This window comes from Dermacentor variabilis, chromosome 1 (assembly GCF_050947875.1).
Source record: "Dermacentor variabilis isolate Ectoservices chromosome 1, ASM5094787v1, whole genome shotgun sequence".
NCBI classification, from domain to species: domain Eukaryota; kingdom Metazoa; phylum Arthropoda; class Arachnida; order Ixodida; family Ixodidae; genus Dermacentor; species Dermacentor variabilis.
This window is the reverse complement of record NC_134568.1, coordinates 35,849,791-35,864,430: the sequence shown is the minus strand read 5'-3', so window position 1 is coordinate 35,864,430 and position 14,640 is coordinate 35,849,791. Positions and strand designations below refer to the sequence as shown.

General features: G+C 42.0%; 1 protein-coding gene across 2 annotated transcripts in view; it reads left to right on the top strand.

The window, feature by feature from the left end:
* Gclm (Glutamate-cysteine ligase modifier subunit) overlaps nucleotides 1-14,640 on the top strand; it is an 87,412-nt gene that overhangs the window by 48,699 nt on the left and 24,073 nt on the right. For both annotated transcript variants that reach the window (XM_075686636.1, XM_075686628.1), the window contains exon 6: nucleotides 13,495-13,609. In XM_075686636.1, coding sequence (XP_075542751.1) covers nucleotides 13,495-13,609 — 115 coding nt within the window. The remainder of the gene's footprint in view (nucleotides 1-13,494; nucleotides 13,610-14,640) is intronic.

The following is a 14,640-nucleotide window of genomic DNA, read 5'->3' as shown; positions in this document are numbered from 1 at the left end:
CACCACTTTAATTATTGATGTAGCCGAAAAGCTTATCCCGCAAACGAATGGTGATTCACTTACAAGACGTGTTCCGTGGTGGAAAGAAGTTTGTAGAGAGGCTCGAAAGGGAGGCAGTATAAGGCATGGGGCGTGTTGCACAGATCGCCAAATGCTGAAAATCTAATTCAATTTAAAAAATTTAAATCATAGGGAAGGCAGACATGATGTCAGGCAAAGAGAAAGCTGGGTGAGGTTCCTCTTGGGTATTAATTCATGCACGCAGTAGGCAAAGGTGTGGAATGGCTTAAGAAAGCTAAAAGGGCAACAAATTGCCTCTGGGGAACGAACAAGGCAGTACCTTGCAAGACCAGGCAGACTCTCTTGGGGAGCACTTTGAGCCTGTGTCGAGCTCAATCCATTGTTCTCAATCCTTCCTTAAATACAAACAAATAGAAGAACGTAAGCCAGTCATATGTAAATGCAGACAGAACGAACTGTATAACCAGCCTTTCAGTATTGCAGAGTTGAGAGCTTCCTTGATCGCATGCAATAGCTCTGCACTGGGACCTGACAGAGTCATGTATGACATGATCAAAAACTTACACACTGACACACAAGTTACACTACTTGCACTTTTCAACACTATTTGGGCTGCCGGATACCTTCCATCCACATGGAAAGAAGCCATTGGGATCCCTGTTTTGAAACAAGGCAAGTTAAAGCGCGATAGCTCTTGCAAGTTGCCTTTGTAAGCTATTTGAAAAAATGATTAATCCGCGACTCATCCATTTCCTTGAACTGAACAAAATGCTTGATCCCTATCGGTATGGCTTCAGAGAAGGGCGGTCCACAGCCGATCATCTTCCGCGCATTGAAGGAAATATCTGTGACATATTTGTACACAAACAGTTTTTCTTATCCACATTCCTCGATATGGAGAAGGCGTACGACACAACATGGCACTACGGGATCTTGAGAGACTTGTCCGGAAAGGGCATCTGTGGCAACATGCTAAACCTAATAGAAAGCTATTCGTCTAATTGTACCTTCCGCGTAAAAATCGGGAATGTATTCTCACGTCCATTTGCACAGGAAGCTGGTATACCCCAGGGAGGTGTACTCAGCTGCACGCTCTTTAGCGTTAAAATTACACTTTGTGCTTCATTACCACGGGCCATTTTTTATTCCATCTACGTGGACGACATTCAAATAGGCTTCAAGTCCTGTAACCTTGCAGTGTGTGAGAGACAGGTACAGCATTGCTTGAATGAGGTGTCCAAGTGGGCAGACAAAAACTGATTTAAAATCAACCCCTACAAAAGCACTTGTATTCTTTTTACCAGAAAGGGAGGCCTTGTCCCAGATCCTTGTGTAGAACTGTGGGGACAACAAATACCTGTCAACAAAGAGCATAAATTTCTGGGTATTATACTTCACTCCAGGCTTACTTTCATCCCACACATTAAATATGTTAAAGAAAATGTCTAAAAACAATGAACTTACTGAAAATTCTATCCCACACAACATGGGTAGCGACAGGAAGTGTTAGATTAATCTTTGTAGGAGCCTAATACGATCACAATTGGGCTATATAACTCATATATAACTCTGCCGCCCAGAGCATGCTAAAAGTGCTAGATCCTGTCCACCATCAAGGTGTCCGCTTAGCTACTGGTGCTGTTAGGACTTGCCCTATTGAAAGCTTATTAGCAGAATCAAATGAATGGTCACTCCATCTACTGAAAACATACATCAGCCTCACATATTTTCTTAAAATAGACTCTAATCATGAACACCCATGTTTTAATGCCGTTAACGATATGACATGCTACACTTTTCTGTAATCGTCCCTTTGTAAGACAGCCTTTCTCGCTGCGTGTGAGGGAGCTTAGTAATGAAATGCATGTCCCACTCCTCGAGCATTGCCTAATGCATCCAACGAAGCTGTTACCTCCTTGGGAGTGGCAGGTGGTAGAATGTGGCATATCCTTTCTAGAAGTTACAAAGCATGCTCCAGAGGTCGAAATCCTAATGCATTTCCTAGAACTCCAGTGCAAGCACTTGTGCACAGAGTTCTGCACAGACGCTTCCAAGTCACATGCCGGGGTGTTCTTTGCAGCCATCGGTCCATCCTTCTCGAAATCCGATGTACTGCATCCGGAAACAAGTATCTTTATGGCCGAGGCCTATGCACTATTGTCGGCTGTGAAGCATATAAGGATAGCAAAACTCCAAAAAGCAGTTATATATACAAACTCCCTAAGCATCATGAAGGCCTTGATGTCACTCTGTAAGTACAAAAATTCAGTACTTACTGAACTCTGTTCCTACCTGTGTAAAACATATCTATTTAACCCTTTCAAGGTCAGTGACATAAATATATGGCGCCGGGAATAAGTTCAGAATGGTCGATGCTGTATCTTTACGGCGCCGTCTGTATGTTTAAAAAGTGTGCCAGTTTCCTAACTTTTTCTTTCATGTGCTGACACTATGCGGGAATACAGGGAATTTTTTTCGTTCGCCTCCCTCTCTCAGTTTTCGTTGCATGGTTTGTTTTAGAGCTAGTTTGCTCCCGTGTGTCTATATACTACCGCTCGCGCATTGGCGTGCGGGCGGGCGGCGGTTCGAGTTTTGTTCTGCGGGCGGTTTCGGCTTCTTGCGCTTGCAAAACTGATGGCTATCTCGTTACTAATCGCTTAAAAGGCGACCGCTTGTTTCTCGCTCGTTTAGTGCTCACAGGGATGCGCATAGGAAGGATGCCGCCGTGCATGCTTTTCGTTGCTTTCTTTCTTTCTTTTTTTTTTTTTTGAGATATGCGAAAACAAATTTCCTCTGGTTGGAAATAAGAGGAAGATTAGTGGAAGTTTTTCACGCATTTTGCTTTTTTGACGAGCATACAACCACACAGTTTTAAGTGAGTGCACCTACGTAGTTCGATTACGCTATGGATGTACATATTAGTGTAAGAGCAGGAACATTTGTGAAATATTCTCGTGTGCGCATCTTCAAAGCCTTGAACGATGTGTATAACAATGCATCAAACTTTTAATTCTTATAACTTTATTTCCTTTTTTGTTGTTGTTGTTCATGAATGGAGAGTACATATATAACAACGCAAAATATTTTTTTCTCACTTTACAGTCACCCTAGAAAAATTACAGTAAATTTTTTCGAAATAAGTCCTTAAGAAAAATTGGAATCTGCAATAAAAAAAATTGACCCTGGGTGGTCGCATATGGCAAAAAAATCGACCCTCAAAGGGTTAATTGGCATATCATTATATGCTGGGTGCCTGGCCATAGGGGCATCAAGGGTAATGTTCTGGCGGACGAGATGGCCACGTCAATTGCATTGCATGCTGTTAATCCTACCACTGCTGTCCCTGTCACAGATCTGAAGCCTTTTTTACGAAAGAAACTGCGAAACCACTGGCAATGCATGTGGGATGCAGGAACAAATAAGCTGCATGTGATAAAGCCACAGTTAGATTTTCGGCCCTCCGCAACAAAATCACGGCGAACAGATGTCCTACGTATTCTGTCATCTCACAATAAGAAACACATTTGGCACTCGTAATTTTCTACTTACTGGAAATGAACCTTCAACCTGCGGTAGATGTGGTGAGAGGCTGACCGTCCTTCATGTCCTTCTGGAGTGTTGGGAGGCCGAAGCTGAAAGAAACATTTCCTCTTACGTATTGCTACTGTGTCCTTCTTCACCCAGCTATGTTTCTTGGTCAAGAACTGCTCTTTAACGCCAAAGCAGTCCACGGTCCTTTTTAATGATGTTATCCTACATGTTACAAGTACATTAAATTCATAGCGCATCCTCTTTCCAGAGGATGCTGCTGTGGTAATTGTTTTGTGTAGCACACGCCTCTAGGCCCCTGTGTTTCAATGGCTCTAACGAGGCAGTAGTGCTCTAGCCAATTTTAGCATCTTGACATATTTTGTATATCGTATCGTTCTTTCGCAATGCATCTTAATGCTCATAGTACATGTCATTTCTCAGTGCCATAATCTTATTACACATGGATTTTACGCACTAGATAGTGACTATATTGAAGGCCCCTTTACAGCAACGTCACATCAACTTCATAGAACTCGTAACTACACTGTGAACTCATTAACGTGGGCATGGCACTCTTTCCATTACCTGGCCCTTGCGCCAATAAACACCACACATTGATTTCATCACCTGCTGTGCTTCAGCGCATAAGCAAAATAATGATGCAGTTAGGAATTGAGCTGTTAACCCTTTGAGGATCAGTGACGTAAATATACGGCGCCGCGAACAAGTCCAAAAATGGTCGATGCTGTAAATTCATGGCACCGTCTGTACATCTAAAAAGCACGCCAATTTCCTAACTTTTTTTCTGTCATGTGCTCCCACTATGTCGGAATACAGGGAATTTTTTTTGCATGCCTCCTTCTCTCAGTTTTTGTTGCATGGTTTGTTTTAAGGCTAGTTTGCTCCCGCGCGTCTATATACTACCACTCGCACATTGGCGCGCATGCGGGCAGGCGGCGGTTTGGGTTTTGCTCCGTGCGCGGTTTCGGCTTCTTGCACTTGCAAAACTGATCACTATCTCATTACTAATCGCTCAAAGCGCGACCACTTGTTTCTCGCTCGTTTAGTGCTCACTGGGGTGTGCATAGGAATGATGCTGCCGTGCATGCATTTCTGTTGCTTATATTTTATTTTTTTTTTTTTACACTCGCAAAAACTAATTGCCTCTGGTTGGCGATAAGATGAAGATTAGCGAAAGTTCGTCAGACGTTTTGCTTTTTTGATCGGCACACAATCACACAGTTTTCTTGAGTGCACGCACCTACGCAGTTCGATTACGCTATGGATGTACATATTAGTGTAAGAGCAGGAACATTTGAGTCTTGCGAAATATACTCGTGTGCGCATTTTCAAAGCCTTGAACTATGTGTAAAACAATGCATCAAATTTTTAATTCTTATAAGTTTATTTCCTTTTTATTGTTGTTATTCATGAATGAAGAGTACATATATAACAACGCAAAATATTTTTTTCTCACTTTACGGTCACCCTAAAAAAATTACGGTAAATTTTTTTCAAAATAAGTCCGTAAGAACAATTGGAATCTGCAATAAAAAAATCGACCCTCAAATGGTTAAGGCATTCCTCATCTCCAACGAATGACCAGTGCTAAATGCTGTGGTGCCATATAAGGGCAAGCCAGTGCAATTATCCTTTGCACTGGCTTGCCCAGCTCGAATTAGCTGCACTCGCTAGTGATCTGTAATTTCCGAGACTGTGCTTCCAGAAATGCATAGTCAGGCACTAGCCCTCAGTGATACAGTACACTCACCCACCGATAATTCAGACAGCTTCGCAGAAATTACAGCCAACTTGCAGCATGTCACTCAGGAATTTGGACCTGGTTTCATTCTGCCTGCATGACCACATGCAAGTCGGCTACGAAGTTGACCGAGTTGGACACAAAAAGCAATATTTTGATATGTTGCAGCCAACATAGCCCCAAACCATGGAACAAGCCAAGCTAAGGTGCTAAGTTGTAAGGGACTACATTTACAGTTTGTCATGCAAGTTCTGTGCGTCCAGATTTATTCCTTTATGTGTGAAATTGTAACAAGGTCCTGGGTGACTTCTTTGACTGCAATTACGAGTTTTTGTCGGTTACAATCAAGGAGATCCAGACAGTGCCAACTCCACCCTTAATGTCTCTGCTAAAGAGGATGGTTAAGTGAGAAAACTGCTGTACCGTGACTGTTGCAAAAGAAACCCCAATCATATGGCTATCGGAATGCAGTCAACCTGTGTTCAAGTTTCAGGGGATGGATACGTGGTGCGTTTAGAGGCCGTCTTTTCGTCTGTCTTTAGCGACAGCCATGACAATGGTCAAAATACTGACATACATAAGCATGTATACATGCAGCAACGCATTGACCAGCCTTTCTGCTCACTTATGGAAGAAAGACTGATTTTCTGGCAAATTTGACATTTTGGAATTCATTTGTTTGGACCATTTAGACTCTCCCCTCTAAATCTGAATTATTATTCAGCAGCTGTATTGTGCACCGTACCGTGCATTATACCATGATATTCAAAGGGGCACCTTTTTTGTTGGAATACCATTTTATTCAGATAATGTTTTGGTTCGCTTAGAGTTCAAATGAGTGGGGTTTCATTGTATAAGGATTTATCAGATATAATTATCAGATATAACTAAATCTGAAGTTTTTCGCCGATATAAGCATGTAACAATATATGCCTATAGTGAAGGCATTTAATGTCAGATGCACCTTCATCATAACAAGGTTCAGCTGCATTAAACACTAAAGGCAAATATTAAGTCAAGCTAAAGTGATAGACTAATGCTCGAGAATCTCTAAGGTGTCAATATTATCGTGAACAAAGCTTTAATAATAGAGAAATTGAGGTAAATGCAGGACATGGTTAGAGACTTCCCTGGGGCATTCAAGCACTTGCCCGATGACGATAGCACTCCTCAGTTAAATTCTGTCACTAGTAGTCAACCATTTGTTGCAAAAAGCATCCTTGTATTGTATTATAAGATGAAATAAAACGCTACTTGTCCAGTTCTATTTCACTTTTAGAAAAAAGTACTCATTGAAATAACCCTGACAATGATGCGGGCAGTCGAAGGGTTTCGTTTTCGCTCGACTCTGCGCCGCCCACGCTTTCGCGTTTCAGTAGTTTCATTATTACGTAGTGCTGCGCTAGTTTTGCTGGCTCATGACACTCGCACGAACTGCATGTAGCAAAGAATTCACCTTCCATGTGATGTCGCGGTATGCCTGAAAGGTCTACGCCACTTGACCAAGCAACAGATGTAGCAGTGAATCCACCACCCTGTCTTGGCTCAGTATCGCCGTCTGTCAGGCACCATTTTACTTACCGACAGCAGCAGAGGGTGATGGCATATGCAACGTCACCACTCCCCCGGATGGGTGACGGGAGATTTGAATTTCAAAGGAGGTATTCGGACCCTTCAGATGCAATTATCTAAGTCTTTTCTTGGTGCAAAACAAGCATTTCGAGGTTTCTGGAAAGGTATTTAAACAGTCTACGTTGGCTTAGTATTTGCCTTTAGTGTCCCTTTTAACTATCGGAGAGAATGCATCTGAATTTGGCTGCTCAGTTTGTGTTGGAAACACACGGTATAGGATTTATGCATTGGAACAAGGCATAGGAGAAAGTTCAAAACCCTTTGATAAAAATTACATCAGACGCTACTTTGTGCATGCTACCATTCACGGATGAGCATTAAAAAAGTAATATACTCATTGCTATTAACTCTTTCAACGCAACTGACATACCGGTACGTTTCCATGCTTGTGTCTCCGCACCTTCCTTTTGACATTCCTTTTTTCAGATAGGAATGTGAGGACCACACCAAGATAGCATTTGCCGTTATCCGTGTCATGTTTTCATTTCTGCACAACCAAAAATAAACCATTGTGTTCGTCTTATGTCAAAAGAAAAAAATGACACTGGAGGTGCGTCACTGCTGAAAGAAATCCTACACTGAGAGGGTTAACTTACGCTGAAAGCATTCAGATCACATTAGACTAAGAGAATGGTATAAAACACAGTTGTTTCAGGTAGCACTTTTTTTCTCGGAAGTATTCACAATTGAATCAAATTATAAATGAAGGTAGATGAGAACACACCTGCATGTGAAACAATCAGCACCTGGCGCTTTTCTTGAGCTTCCCTGGTGCACTCTTGAAAAAGGCGTCGAAGATTGATTGTCATTCCTGCATGTAAAGGAAGATGCCTGCTCAGAAACCCTAGCATACTTGTGCTACCTTGTAGTATCGTAACCCCAAGTTCCAGTGAAGCAGTCTGCTGCAAAGGGGCTGCAGTGTGCAGCTTTCTTAGTTCCTGTGAAACTTCTTCACTGACCTTGTGCATCCTCCCGAGTGCCTCTGCACTGAGCCATAGCTGTCGCACCAAAATTGGTGGTGCTGAATACACGACCGCGTACAACTAACACTCTCAAAAGTGACATTTCTGAATTTGGATCGAAACTTCCTAACTGGTGATTTGAAGCATACACTGAAGCATTCTAAAGGCTATGACAGCGGTTATGGAATTTCCTATGGTGCCTCCATGACTTTAAAATTTCTCCAATTCCACAATTGCTAATCTGTTAAAGATAAGCTTGTTGTGTCAGCGTTGTCACAAAGTCACGAAATCGGTATCGTGTTGACCTATGGCTTGTCTGTGCACACATTCATGCAAACGTACCCTGCTTCCTCTAGGCAGCACTTACCACAACACCGAGTGCATATTAATGTGCATAGACTTCGCACTTCATACACACAGTACGTTTGTGCAGGGAACACTTGTTGCTTCCGTGTCTCCTGAAACGCATGTGGGTGCCATCGATTTTAACATTGTGTTCACGTTTCCTGTAAGGACCCTGGCATTTCAATGGTGTTCACGGTGCAAAGAGAGTTAAGGAAATAAGGGACAGGCAGAGAGAGAAAGTCTGCTCGTTCGCTTTCTGCCCGTATATTATTTCTGTAAATTTGTTTGCGTTTAACAGTGCAAACAGAGTAAACACCATCAAAATGAAGTGCTTCTGCACAAAACCCCAGCAGTCTCTCTCTCCTTTTTTTTTTTTTTTTTTGCTGTGTGTGTGTGTGTGTGTTTGTGCGTAACCTTATGTGCTACAGAACGACCCAGCCTGGCCGACCCAGGCGATGAGGTGATTGTCCCCCCTTACTCCTAAAAATTTTTGCTTATGTCATGTTACCATCGCTATGCGGACAAATGGGGCAAAAACAGCCACTGTTCGGGTAGACAGAACAATTGGTGAACCCGATGATAGAGACCAGTGGGTAGGGTTTACACTTAGCAAAGGCTCCTCCCGCATTGCCCCCACCTGGGTGAAGTTGGTGTTGGTTGGCACGGATTGGGGTCTCATGCTTCATAAGTGTTATGACTTGCCTAAGGATAATGCATAGATGACAACTGTGGTGACAGGAGGGTATTGATCACCACTATGCTAAGTGCTTCAGTCACCCATGCGTTCCAAGGCAAGAAGGTGCCCTTCATGTAGCAGCATAATTTTGCGGTCCCACTGGAGGCACACCTCTCCCACATTGCAGATCGTGATTAACCAGCCGTACAGCATCAAACACGACAGTGCGCGTGACAGAACTCTGCTAGGTGAATAAGTAGGGGCAATGTTGTTTCCCACCAAGCCATCGTCGCTACCCGTTTCTTCTTGTTTCTGATTTCCATCATGTACATAAACTTCAGTTTTGCTAAGCAGTGTCTCTCATAACTGCCCGGTCCCTCGATGCTAGATGTGGGAGGGAGGAAGGGGGCTAGCCTCCTGTGGCCCACTTACCCCGTCGTAAGACGGGTCACTTGCAGCTAAATAGCCCATTCTAACAAAACATCTCTGCTGTCTTCAGAAGAGCGTTAACATCAGCCAGGAGTAGGTGTCGGAAGACAATGCTTTCAAATCTATTGGAGCTGCTAGCCTTTATTCCACTATGAACTATGGAGGCAATCAAGCGTAACAATGACATCCGATATTCTCTCTCTTTTCTGTTACTGTCTGCCTCATCAGTTCCCGAGTGTCATCAAATAATGATGGGTGTTGTGTGATGAGGACCACAAAAAGTATATTGACTAACCACAAAACCATAATCTTGAGTTCAATCCAAATGTCATTTGAGCAAAGAACGATGCCAAGTCATGGAGCAAGTTACTGAAAGTGAGGGAAACTATCAGGGTTACTATCAAAGTTCTTATGCAAAGCTTGGCTAGTGTATTTTAAATGTAGAAGTGTTTGCGCAATGCAGGAAGTATTATTTAGTAATTAAGGAATAAGTATGATTGGGGTCACAATAGGTTATGTTGTTTATTTTGGGTTTAAAAACGCTGCTGCTTGTGCAAATGCATCAGGTTGTAGACAAAATGGTATTGTCCTTTTTTTTTTGTCTGAAAGAGTTTTGCTTTCCCCCACTTTGCTTGCTTTTGCCCCCCCCCCTCCTCGCCAAAAGCAATCTCTGGGGCTGCCACTGGTTCAGAGTCATGCATTGATTTATGTTTCATCAGCTCATTATTCGTAGCAGGCTTAGAAGACCTGCAGAAGTAATTTAGGTAGAAACAACTACCATATCTTCTGTACTGCCACTCAGGACTTACCTGCACTCCCTAAAACATTACCCTATGGGAAACTCGAACTTGGCAATTGGATTACGTTTAAGGCGTTACCACAGATACAGCCCTGGCAAATTGAAGAAATGCCTATAAACATGGCCTGTTCTACTTATACTAGCAAGACAAATTAGAGATGCTGTTGAGAAAACAATACTGTACTCTTGTGGACGGCTTCCTCATAGACTGAAGCCTTCGTGAAACAAATATACTGCCTGGCAGAGTGGTGGGAACGAAGCCGAGCTTGGGGAATATTTCGATGCTACCTAATAGTAATAAATTCTTCAAATTCAGGAATCTACATGCTGTGGTGAGGAGGATAAGACAAAAAACAAAAAATAAATCGTGCTACTCTTATGCGAGGTCTCCAATCAAAAGCTTTTTGGGATAAAATGTACAAAATCAACAGTAATCATTGAACATATTTGACCTTGCTGCTTTGATCTTGATGGAGGCATTGAACTTCAGGCAAATATTTTCGCCACTCATTTTCTAGATGTATTGAGTTCATAGAATTACTAACAGATGTTCCAAATCAGAAATGTGAGATGGAAGGTCAGGAAATAATTATTATCCTGAGTTACAGAGATGCTCATAAATATGTCTTACTATTCAGTCGTTGATATCCAGCATAGAAAGTAAGGCTGCAAGACCAGATAGCTTCAGTTATGAAGTGCTGAAAATTCTACAGCACAGCCCTGTTGATACAGAGGAGGGAAGATTTTTGGGCTAGTTGCTTTGCTGCATTAAATAAGGCCATAGTGCTGGATTCACACGAACAAGAAAGACGATGGGACATGTGCTATACTATCAACTGATTTTATTTCAGAAGAGCACGTCCTGTCGTCTTTCTTGTCCGTGTGAATCCAGTATTATGACTCTTTTGACTGTAGATACACTTCTGTAATATTTAATAAGGTGTTACCTCATGGAGATTAATTTTATTAATCTTTATAAAGCCCAGAAAGGATACCTTATAATTGGCATAGTTATCAACTACTCACTTTGACGAGCTGCATGGGGAAAATGTGTGAAAGGGTGATGAATCAATATCTTGTGCACATTGTAGGAGTGAAATGAATGATAAGTATCAGCGTGGATTTTTAGCTCTCTCTTCTGCAGTCAGCCACCTCATCCATCTCTGCAAATAATTTATTCTGCTAATGGAAAGGATTCAGGGTATTGGTTATTTGTTCAGAAGCAGCACTGCATGTCCATATTTTCAACTTGACATACATTAAAGTGATTGAAGCTTCAACAATTCCAAGAAAACCATCAGCTTGGAGCAAGTCTTTGCAATGTTGGGGCCCTGATGAAGACAAGCCCACTTATCGAACCATTGGCTCTTGGCTTAGGCTTTCCACATTTGCCTACGGTTGGTCACTTCAAGTTTCCACCTTCCTGTGAACCCTTTGTTTTTTTAAGATGGAGTTAAGGCATTCTTACAGACTTGGTGTACCATGGATTTCTGGTTCGGACGTTGGCCATCCTATATTTCTTGGGAACCATTACTTTCGAGTCAAACTGGCGATGACTTTTTTACCATGGGCATGAAAGTGGTGTGCCACAAGAGGAGCCCTGAGTGCGAAACACCCAGTCGTAAAACTAAACTAATTTGCATGGTGTTTTAATTTTATGTAGGCGCCATAAGCTCAGCTGGTCCTTGTGCAACATCTACTCTTGTGAGTGACAACTACAGGTAGCTGTGAATACCAGGGTGTTCTGGACAGACGAAATTGGTTTAAATGTTTCACACACACACACATACATGCAGGCACAAAAAAAAACACGATGATGCCACATTTAACTTGAAAAGAGAAATATAAATAAATCTGAGCTTAGAACATCGAAATTGAAATGCCGTTGACAAAAATGAAAAAAAAAATGAAAGAGCCGTGCCATGTACTCTAGGAAAAAACACTAAAAATGTGCGAAATTAAAGCTATAAGATCGCACAAAATTTTAGGGTTTAGACAGAACTTGCATACTAAAATCACAGTATAACTGTGTCATGCATTTGCAACTGGATTATACATATTTTTTCAATTATTTCATTCTTGTTGAGCTGCAAGAAAGTCTGCATTGAAACACCTGGATCCAGTTCACCACCTGGGTTTGCATGTCTGCACAGGTGCATTTTGAACATCACCTATCAAAAGCCTTTGTACAGAAAGGAACCAGTGGTCACTTTTAAAACGCTGGCTATTTCTCGAAAATTGCTTTGTACTATATAAGCGTTGTCACAGGCAGGTCACCTATGCTACTGATTACTTACATTGCCACATTTTGCAAGATATTATTTAGAAACAGGCCTCAGCAGGCCCCATCATTGTGTGTACAACATCTTTTAATAAAAGTAAAGCTTTCTGCGAAGTGTAGCTAGTAAAAAAAATATTGTACACTTGTTAATGGTTAACAAAAGGTTAGGCATGAGGACTACGGTACAGGTAGGAGGAAACTGTGGGCCAGTATGGTGTCATCTAACTCTGAGGTTGGAGAGAATAACCTCATAGAAATATTTTCTGTGGTGGCAATTTCTCCCGTCCCTTAACATAGTTTTCACTAATTGGAGTTCGTAATTATTTGTTTATCATTTATTTGCCTCATTCAGCCTGACGTTGTTTTCAGGTTTTTTGCGTCAGATGTGCTGTGCAATCGCAATATGATACTATGATGTCTGTGATCCACAAGTCCTTTGCGGTAGTAGTCAGAAAATCTGCTTCTTTGTGTGCTTGTATACCTAACTGTGTGGCTAGGTATCCAACATAATTAAATGTCAAGACCTAGGCTTTGGCACTGAAAATATTCATGCCAGTACATTTTGCAATGAACCAGCAGTAAGGTCTAGGGCTTGATGCACCAGCTAGTGACTTTTTGGCATTAAAAGAGAAATTAATTTTTCTGTGACTCTAAATAGTTGTATCAGCTGCTGCACAAACAAAAAAAGCACGAACAAGCCAAATTTCTTAACTTAAACGATGTTTGCTGTCTGTCATATCTTGCCTTTGTGTTGTTCTTTTCCGTTTTAGCGCAGACCACTTATGACATCTAGTGCAGCAAAGCCTGCTATCTTCATGACACACTGTTTTCTCAGTGCTAACTTATTGTTGCTTTGCATCACAGCTAGCAGCTAATGTATGGCAAGGTGTTGGCAAATCTTTAAAAGGAGATCAGCTTTCAAATGTATGCAGTTGCTTTAAGAAATTGTTCTAGTGCACTTGTGTAAATTCTTTCTGCAAAAACTAGTTTTAAAGTTTTGCGAAATACAAAGCTTCGTACAAGCAGGCGGATAAACTTGTGTGTTATCATCCGTAGGTGAAGCCGAGCGTGAACCAGGTGAACCTCGACTCGTGCTGCGTCATCCCCCAGGAGATGCAGGAATTTGCCAAGGCGAACAACATTCAGCTCCTGACACACAGTGACCCAAAGGGTAAGATAGAGAGTGCTCAGACTAGCATCAGTGAAACATGTTGAATGCTTGTATAGTTGCCTAGTTATAGCTGCTCAGTTCTTACAATACTAGTTTGTTGCTGACTTTGTTGCATACCAAGGGCTGCTAGCATGGAAAGTTTTATCCTAGTGGCTAGAAAGCTTCACATTAGTGACAGTAAGCTGCCACACAGGAAGTTGACGGGTGACAAAGTAGTGACACTTGTGCAAAACTTTTTGTGCTTCGGAAGAACTTTAGATCTCGGCCTAGTTTGTGCTTGGTAAAGGACACACGAACACTAGAGGGACAAATACACTGCAAGAAACACCTACTAGAGTAGCTTAGCGGCTATAGTGTTGCACTGCTAAGCTCAAAGTCGCGGGTTCAATCCTAGCCGCAGTGGCCGCATTCCTATGGGGGCGATATGCAGAAACGTTCGCGTACTTATATTTGGGCACATTTTAATAAATCTCAGGTGGTCAACACTAATCTGGAGCCCCGCACCTCAACATCCCTCACAATTAGATCTTACTTTTGGCACATAATACCCCAAAATTTATTATTTATTTATTTTACACTGCAATGGGACATAGATGACCCAGGCAGTAACTTCTGAGTAGAATATGTTGCTAGGAAAGTTGGTTGAAGTCTAGGGGGTACATATTAGTGCTCGCTGTGTTCTTTCCTACTCCCTCCTTTGAGTCTTCATTTCCACATCACGGTAATATGTATCCCCTAGTCATTTCCGACTAGCCTATTTAGGCCACAACTGAGGGATATACTATACACAGACAAAATTTACACCAGTGGCAGTTGACCTTAAACTGTAGAGCTATTATTTTCCCGAACAATTGCGGGACATACTATTAACAGAGAGACAGCAGGCACTGAATGTAACACTAGAAGTGACATGGAAAAGTCATCACAATCAGTGGCTGATGAGACAACCAGTTGTCGAAGCAGGCTGTTTGCACACCTCTTTTGGACAATTGGGTGTCCTGTCTAAGGATGGCTAAGTTCCACGGCTCACT